At 39.3% G+C, this 9,028-nt stretch overlaps 2 protein-coding genes across 6 annotated transcripts in view; both read left to right on the top strand.

Moving 5' to 3' along the window:
- The window catches only part of tiprl (TIP41, TOR signaling pathway regulator-like (S. cerevisiae)), a 4,676-nt gene extending 2,549 nt beyond the window's left edge, over window positions 1-2,127 (top strand). For all 4 annotated transcript variants that reach the window (XM_051908183.1, XM_051908182.1, XM_051908181.1 and 1 more), the window contains exon 8: window positions 1,790-2,127. In XM_051908183.1, the coding sequence (XP_051764143.1) occupies window positions 1,790-1,921 (132 nt within the window). In that variant the 3' untranslated portion in view covers window positions 1,922-2,127. The remainder of the gene's footprint in view (window positions 1-1,789) is intronic.
- Window positions 2,128-4,920: 2,793 nt separating this feature from the next.
- Window positions 4,921-8,973, top strand: riox2 (ribosomal oxygenase 2). 2 transcript variants are annotated; one of them, XM_051908180.1, is made up of 10 exons: window positions 4,921-5,076; window positions 5,868-6,360; window positions 6,442-6,561; window positions 6,746-6,874; window positions 7,016-7,119; window positions 7,793-7,895; window positions 7,984-8,152; window positions 8,230-8,318; window positions 8,405-8,524; window positions 8,613-8,973. In XM_051908180.1, the coding sequence occupies exons 2-10, from the start codon at window positions 5,923-5,925 to the stop codon at window positions 8,772-8,774; spliced, it is 1,434 nt and encodes a 477-aa protein (XP_051764140.1). In that variant the 5' UTR covers window positions 4,921-5,076; window positions 5,868-5,922; the 3' UTR covers window positions 8,775-8,973. The 2 variants fall into 2 exon arrangements, with proteins under 2 accessions (XP_051764140.1, XP_051764139.1); XM_051908179.1 differs by having other exon boundaries at window positions 6,442-6,615.
- The last annotated feature ends 55 nt before the right edge of the window (window positions 8,974-9,028 follow it).

The following is a 9,028-nucleotide window of genomic DNA, read 5'->3' as shown; positions in this document are numbered from 1 at the left end:
AAATGTTTATAGTTCGGAAATAAACACTGATGTCAACGGTAGTGATCAAAATACAGTAAATCACATTTTCGAAATAATTTGACACTTCAAATAAAGATTCTATTGATTACATCATTATGCCAGTAGGTGGCGACAAGTGACTATTAAAAAATATGTCATTGATTCATTCGTTCAAGAGATTTGTACAAAAATGCTGATTCATCCAGTAATGAAACGAAGTCTTTGAGTAATTGAATCATTCATTCAACGATTTAAAAAAAAAAAAGAGTTTGAATTAATAAATATTTTTAAATAGACTGAAGCAATTAACATTTTTTCATAACCTATAGTAAATTACATATTTTGTTTAGTTGTCTAATGTTTTTTCTTCAGAATTGTGGGAGAACCGTGATCTCTCTGCAGCTCTATTTTGCACACATAAAGCTCATAAACTAGTCCTTAGTTTTTTTTGTAGTCTGCTGGTATTTGTTCATGGAATTCATCTGTAATTTATGGTATTCTGACACAGAATAAACGTTTGATATCTAAATGTTTGAATTCAATTTTTTTTTTACCACATTAGAATTGAAAACTGGAAACTAAATAAGAATCAGAATCAATAAGCGGAATCGGAATCTATAAAATTCAAACAATACCCAACCATAGTTGCACCACTAACGCTATCTCAGCATCAAATGTTTCTATTTAAAGCATGTTTTTAAAAGCGTTGAGCATTATAGCCAATCACTATCATATCTGTTGAGGGCATGATCACAATGGCCAATCAAAGGTGCTAATCAGTAAGTCAGAATCCGCTTTTGTTATGCTCAACACAAGTTATTATATCTAACAAAGGGTAAACACGATGTAAATAAGAGATTCATTGTACAATTATCACGGGAGTTTTCGCGAGAGTGCAGAATTCAGTGAGCGAGTGCTTTATCCTTAGTGATTATAAAGGGAGGCTCTTCTCTTGCTTTCTGTTTATTACCCATTCACAATCTGAATACAAGTTTAGTTTTTTATGCTCAGTACACTGCAACATTTCTGCACTGACAACCATATTTAAATACACGATTGAATTGTAAACTGTTATGATTGACAGTGATAACCAACGGACCAGACAAAATGGGACAACATTTTTTTTAAAGTACTTAATTCAACAGGTTTTGCTATGGGTACCAAAATTGGTAAAGATACTGACTACTGAATTTTGGCACCGTGACAACCCTAATTCACATTAGCCCAGCCGTCTTCCCTAGAGAAATGACCAGTCATTTCCAGTAAAAAATAAAAATTGATATACTGTACTTTTTAACTACAAATGTTCATCTTGGTCCAGTCCTAATCTTCCCCAAAACCTTAATTTCTGTTTGGCTGAGGAAAGAAAGTCATACACATCTTGGATGGCCTGGGGTGAGTAAATAATCAGGAAAAGTTCATTTTTGGGTGAGCTATTCATTTAAACTAGGGGTGTCTGAACTCGGTCCTGGAGGGACACTGTCCTACTGAATTTAGCTCCAACTTGCCTCAACACATCTGCCTGGAAGTTCATAGTATGCCTAGTAAGACCGTGCTCAGCTGGTTCAGGTGTGTTTAACTGGAATTGGAGCTGAACTCTGCTGGACAGTGGCCCTCCAGGAGCAGGACTGGACAATCCTGCTTTAATCAGTGTTAATACACGTCAAGGCCTTCACTTCATTGCTTAAACTGCCAATTTGTGTGTGATTTGAAGAGGCGGTGCCTCATTATTCTGGACCTGTACTTCATGTGCACTAACGTGTTTGTATTTCTGTCCTTGACTTTGCAGCATGTTCCCCCAGCGATTTACACAGACCCCAATGAGATCGCACAGCATTTACCACTGAAACTCACCGAGTGTGAGAAACTGGAGTTTCCAGACAGAGCGACGCAAGCGGAATCCTCACCATCTCCACAGTGACGGGAGAAAAATCAGAGCAAAGTGTTCGTAAAGACTCGTTAACCCGGAGCTGACGGACGTCGATTATGATCACATCTGATACTGTTGTGTAAAGTCTTATTGTGTAACTTTCGTCAAGGTGCAGAATGTCTGCTTTGTATTGTAATGTTTGTTTGATCTGGGTGTGGTGTCATTGGAGAAGATTTTATTAAAATACTTTAAATGATTTCACTGGATTGGGAAAATATATATATATATATATATATAAGAATGAACTAATAGTGAAACAAAAAATAATGACTGAAAGCTTGTATTAATAATGAGGAACTCTTAATGCTGGTCTGAAATCTGTTGGAAATTGATTGATATCAGTAATCAGTGACTAATGCTGCCTTCACGTGTTATTGAAGATTTCCTACTTCCCGCTTCTGAAGTCGTGATTACGAGCTAATCATAATTAAGTGCTTTGTTGTCTGAAAGAATAGGAATCATCAAGGACAAAAGGTTTATTCTTGCCTATTTCTTGGGGAAATCTTATTAATGCCAAACTGTATTGATGAAATTTAATTTTGATTAAAATATAGCATCCCATTCACTGACAACCATATAAACATTCTCCACACTATCTAGATAGATTCTTGCCGATTATGGAATTTCGGTCAAATACAGTCTATTTTTGCTATCAAAATTATCTCTGAGTTTCCCAGTAGTAAATATGACTTGAGAGGGTGTTCATTTCCAATTTCCGACTAGGAATTTCAGAGTTTTCAAAAAAAATTCAAAATTCAGAGTAATTTTGATAGCAAAAATAGCCTGTATTTGACCAAAATTCCAGAATCATCAGCAAGCTAGATAGTGTGGAGAATGTTTATATGGTTGTCAGTGAACCAGATGCTACATTTTTAAAAAAAATTAAATTTCTTCAATGCAGTTCGGCTTTACAGTTTTTAAAAATTGCTTTGATACTAAAAATGGTACTTGAGGCCACACAGTGAAACCATTCACTCATATAATGAATCTTCAGACCAAATCTGCAAAACTACTACTACTACTACTACTACTACTACTATTATCTGCTTTACACTCAGTTTGCAATTGTAAAACAAACTTTTTACAAAATGTTGAAAACAGTTGTCTACATTAGACATTCAAAACTAACAGCTCTAATGTTTCATTTGGAAAACACTTCCATTCAAATGTCACACTCATTTTCTGATCACCTACACCCAGTGATCATGTGTGAAGACACAATTTGTTCACTTAGAAATCAAAACTCATTGTTTTGAGAAATAAATTATTTTTACCCCCTTGCATTTCAGTTTACTTTGTAAATATATATTGAATATGCATACAAGTCGTCACCTTTATTTCTATAACACTTTATACAGTACAGATTGTTTCAAAGCAGCTTCACAATAGTAACAAATTCAAATTCTGCTGTAAAGCAGCTCTAAAAAGCCAATGTCAAGTTCAACGTTAATTCATTTCAGTTCAATAACTGTAAAGTTCATCAAATGTGCAAGAACTGTGTATATATACCGTATGGGTTGATATACAGTGTATTTGTGCACATGTATGTGTGAAACTCCTGTACACTGAACAAGCAAAAGACAAGATAGCAGTGTTTTACATTTGTCATATCCATGTGTAGTTTGACAGGTACATGGCTAATCATTTGATGGTTTGTGTGTAGAGTTACTGCGCAAAAACACAATTTTTAGAAGAAATAAAATAGTTTTGTTAGCTTTTGCAAGAGATGTGTGACGTTTTGCATGTTGTGTGTGTGTTTTGTGTGTCGAGAAAAGGAGCCATAGTTTGAGACTGCGTAAGCAATCATAAAAAATAATAAAAATAATAAGTTTTATTATTTATTTTACCTGAATAAACCTTAGTTCTTTCAGACAACAACGCACTTGAACGAGATGAGCTCGTAATCACGACTTCTGAAGTGGGAAGTAGGAAATTTCCTATATCATGTGAAAGAAGCGTATTTTACTATGATTATGGTTGCTACGATTATGAGCTTATGCTGCCTTCACGTTTTATTTTTAATGTAGCGTCCCATTTGTTGACAACTATATAAACACTTACTGCGCTATCTAGATCAGCTTGCTGACGATTCTGGAACTTCTGTCAAATACATGCTATTTTCATGATGTATAAACATACAATATACTTCCAATGATTATTCATTTATGTAAATATGCAATACTTTAACATCAAGACAAGGCGATGTAGCTGTTGTGGAAAAACTAATAGAGTGTACCAGTCAGAGCAGCAATCAATCTCCCCTCCGACATGTTTAAAGCTTATAGCCCGCCCAACTCGGAAACTCGAATATCAAAATTATCAGTTTCCCAGTAGCAAATATGACGAGAGGGGATTCATGTCCAATTTCCAACCCTGACAAAGAAATTTCCAACTAGGAATTTCCGACTGCACGTGAAGGCAGCATCACTGTGTATAAAAATATGCTTCAAATGATTATTCATATATGTAAATATGCACTACTTTAATGACAAGACGAGGCTTCTGTCAAATACATGTTATTTTAACTGTGTAAAGCATACAATATGCTTTTCATATATGTAAAATTTGAATATGCATCTTTAACATCAAGACGAGGCGATGTAGCTGTTGTGGAAAAACTAATAAAGAATAGCAGTCACGGCAGCAATCATTCTCCCCTGCGCCTTTTTAAAGTTTATGGCACGCCCAACTCGGAAAATAGACTGTATTTGACCGAAATTCCAGAATCGTAGTCGGACTATCTAGTGTGGAGAATGTTTATATTGCTGTTATTGAATAATATGCTACATTTTATTAAAAATTAAATATCTTCAATACATTTTGGCTTTAATAAGATTTCCCCAAGAAATAACGTTAGACCAGAATAAACCTGGTGTTCTCCATTATTCTTGTTTTTCAGACAACAAAGCACTTAAATGCGACGAGCTCGTAATCACGACTTCAGAAGTGGGAAGTAGGAAATTTCAGAGAGCACGTGAAGGCAGCGTAATAAAAGCGGCATACGCCACATATTTTGCTATGATTATGGTGGCTACGATTATGAGCTTGAGCCAAAAATCCAGGAACGGTGTTTAGAAGTTTCCACCCGGTGCGTTTCAAATGTGACACAGGAGTCTGTGCACGTGGGCTTGTGAACGATGCTGTCAGTAAGTACCATATTTGTCTGTATTTCGACTGTTAAACGAACGAGTTATTTTCTGTCATATAAATTATGACGGCCCCGTCTGCCTTAGTCGGATAATAAATACGCTTAAATATCTTATTCAACTTTTATTTGTTAAGAAATTCTTTCGAGCAGAGTGGGAATATTAAAAATGTCTGATTGTCTTATTAGGTTTTGAAATTGAAACCATAAATAAAAAAAGAGAGAAGAAAACTAAACAACACATTAATTTTAAGTTTGTCACTATTATTGCATTAGCTATTTATTTGCAGTTTCTTGTTTCATATTTGCATTTTCCTCTTAAAATGGGCGGTTTTATTTAATCAGTATATTTCGTGTCTGCAGTTCAAATCGCGATGATTCTCGAGGAATGAATGGCTTAAAGCATCCGCTAAATGCATTCATCTTAACTAAATTATTTTAAGCTTTATCTTTGCTCATTATGAACATTAATTCTCACTCTAGATTCTCCACAGTTGCAAGAATAAAGTGACATATATGCTGCCCTCACGTGCTATTGGAATTATTGTAAATACGAGTTTCCTAGTCCGAAATTCCAAGTCAGAGTTTACTACTTGGAAATTCCATGTTGGCGTTGGGCATGCCATAAACTTTAAAAAGGCGCAGGGGAGAACGATTGACTGCTATTCTTTATTAGTTTTTCCATAACAGCTACACCGCCTTGTCTTGATGTTAAAGTACTGCATATTCAAATTTTACATATATAAAGCATGTTGTATGTTTTACAAAGTGAAAATAACATGTATTTGACAGAAATTCCAGAATCGTCAGCAAGCTGTCTAGATAGCGCAGTGAAGGTTATGAAGAGATGCCAAAGAAAGGCAGAAGATTGAAGAAGTGTGATGAGGAGGAGGAGGAGGAGGATGTACCTGTCAAGCAGATGAAGATCATGAACAGCTCCACCGCTCCGCTGTGCTTTGACTCGCCGTGTGATTTCTTCCAGAGTCTGATCAGTCCGGTCGGGCTGGACGAGTTCTTCCAGCAGTACTGGGAGCAGAAGCCTCTGGTCCTGCACCGGTCCGACGCGGCTCTGGCCTCTTATTACCGCTCCCTGTTTCAGCTGTCGGACGTGAAGCAGCTCTGCGCTCGCGGCCTGCGATACGCCACGGACCTCAACGTCTGCCGCTGCATCGACGGCAAGAAAAAAGTGCTGAATAAAGCAGGAAAAGTCAAGTTCAGTCAGCTGAAGAAAGACTTTGAGGAGAAGAAAGCCACCATACAGTTGCACCAGCCGCAGAGGTTTAAGGTCAGAGCTACAGAGAGCAATACAACAATCTACATTGTACAAAAACCTGCAGCGTTTGTCTGAGGTCATGTGTGTTCGCAGGATGAGCTGTGGCGCATTCAGGAGCGGCTGGAGTGTTTCTTTGGGTCGCTGGTCGGTTCTAACGTCTACATCACGCCTCGCGGCTCTCAGGGTCTCCCACCGCACTATGACGACGTCGAGGTCTGTGATCTGGAAACAAGTTCAGTCATGTCTGCTGCTCTCATCTGTACTGTAGTAAAGTGTGCCATCTGTCGTCACGATTGACCTTCATATATTGTTTGCTCGTGTGCATTACGAATAATTGATGCTGCTCGTTCTGCTGGTTCCTGATAGTGTTTGTGTTTTTCTGCGTTTATCTGTTCAGGTGCTGATCCTTCAGCTGGAGGGACAGAAACACTGGAGGCTCTACCAGCCCACCGTCCCTCTGGCCCGCGAGTACAGCCTGGAGCCCGAGAACCGCATAGGCCCCCCGACACACGACTTCATCCTGCAGGTTTGTGACTTCACTGGGTTAAAGGTCACATTGTAGAGGAGCCTCAATCAGCAGGGACGTTGAGACAGGCCAGCGTCACAAAATCAGGCTCACGTGTTTGAATACACAAATTTTCTGCTCGTGTGTCCCTGTTTCTTCTAGGCTGGTGACTTACTGTATTTCCCCCGAGGAACGATCCACCAGGCGGACACTCCTTCAGACGTGGATCGATCCACACACCTCACGCTCAGCGCCTACCAAAACATGTGCGTCTCCATGTTCTGATGACGTGTGCTTCTGTTCACAAACATACAGACTCTTCCCAGCTTTGAAAGAGCTCAATTAACCTTTATATTCTCCTATTTTTAACATTGTTTTATATTCTCTGCTTTAACATTAACAGTTCACATTACAAAAAAATAACCATGAGAGCACGATTATTTAAATGTTTTGTATCAGTATTGTAACTACTTTTTTAAAGAGTTTAACAGAAGTAGTGTGTGAAGAACTTATTGGATGTTCTTCCCTGAAGCTCAAACAGCAGATCGTGACGGCAAGATCATGAGTTCGATTCCCAGTACACCTTCAGCGCATTGTAAAGGTCTTCAGATAAAAGCATCTGCCAAATGCAGAAATGGAAACACCCTCAGAGAGTAATTGAGAAACTGACATAAATTATATTTTTTGGGTTGTGTGCAGCTGTCTTTAACCAAGAAATATGCGTCAAATTGACCCACAAACATTATAATCGTGATACATTTTGTATGTACATTAACTAGCTTCATGTTCATGACTCTTAATGAGAAAAGTCACAAAATGTCAAGGAAAAAAACAACAACAGCTGAACGAGTATTTCTGACCACTCAGTCGACGTAGGTCAGATTGACAGACAATAATGTAAGCAGTGCGGTTCAGGGAATGTGTGTGTGTGTGTTTCAGGTCGTGGGGCGACTTCATGCTGGACGTGATTCCCGGCTGCGTGTTTGACTGCATGAGGCGTGAGCGCGGGATGCGCAGCGGTCTGCCTCGTAATCTCCTCACGGTGAGCGCAGCGGCACTGCCTCATTTTGCACAGTAGCATTCATTGTGGCTTTAACAGTGTGTTTGTTCTCTCGCTCCGTGTGTGTCAGTCTCCGAGCATCGGTCCTGATGTTAATAAGCAGCTGTGTGCATTTCTGCGACGTTTGGCTGATGATTTAGAGTGGGACAATCATGAGTTGCGCTCCACTGCTATGAAAAGAGACTTCATCTCAAACCGACTGCCACCGTACCTGCTGGACCAGGGCGACGTCGATCCCGGTGAGTCTCACGGGTTTGTTGACGGCGTGTTTGTCGATGTATCGCTGATGTCTGTGCCGAATGGGTTTCTCTTCCAGTTGGGAAACCACCGTCGATAGAGGACACTGTATGTATCCGGTTTAAAGAGCATCTTCTTCTAACGGTGGAGCCCAGTCAAGAGAACACTGTAAGAGTCACACAAACGTCATATATATATATACACACACACAAATATATAGCAAGTCCTTACTGTGTCCGTCTGTCTCCGATCAGGACGAGGCCACAGAGCTGGTTGTATTTGTGTTACATTCTTTAAAGAACAAGAGAGAAACGCACATGATGGGAGCATCTGATGATGATGATGATGATGAAGAAGAAGAGGTCATCTCACAGGTCTGTCAGCCCACGTTGCATCTTGCAGACTAACAATGTTCATTTGTGTTGATGTGTCCATTCTCACGCTGAGGTTCTTGGGTTTCAGGGTCTGCGGTTCCCTCTGACACATCTGTCTGCGCTGAAGCAGCTGCTGCGCTCTGAACGCGTCCCGGCTGCGCAGCTGCAGCTCACGCAGGATGAAGATAAACTGGGGCTGATGCTGGGACTCTGGAGCGAAGGACTGCTGTGCATCTGCCAAACATCGTAATGAGTCGTTGCTTTATGTCGTGTATATCTGTAAAACAACTGACACACTATCAGCTGATCCTTCTGCATGTGTGTTTGTGAACAAACTGCAGCCTTACAGCGTCTGTGTTCATCAGAAATGGTTACACACATCTCAGAACTGGAAGAAGTTATGTAAGCTATGTATTGTAGCTTAAGGCTGAATAAAATGTCATGAGTCATTTTCCAAGTCCTGTGTGAAATATTGTGTAACAAATAGCAGCTTAGACTGTTCAG

Source organism: Ctenopharyngodon idella, chromosome 10 (genome assembly GCF_019924925.1).
Source record: "Ctenopharyngodon idella isolate HZGC_01 chromosome 10, HZGC01, whole genome shotgun sequence".
NCBI lineage: Eukaryota > Metazoa > Chordata > Actinopteri > Cypriniformes > Xenocyprididae > Ctenopharyngodon > Ctenopharyngodon idella.
This window is presented reverse-complemented; position numbering and strand designations above follow the sequence as displayed.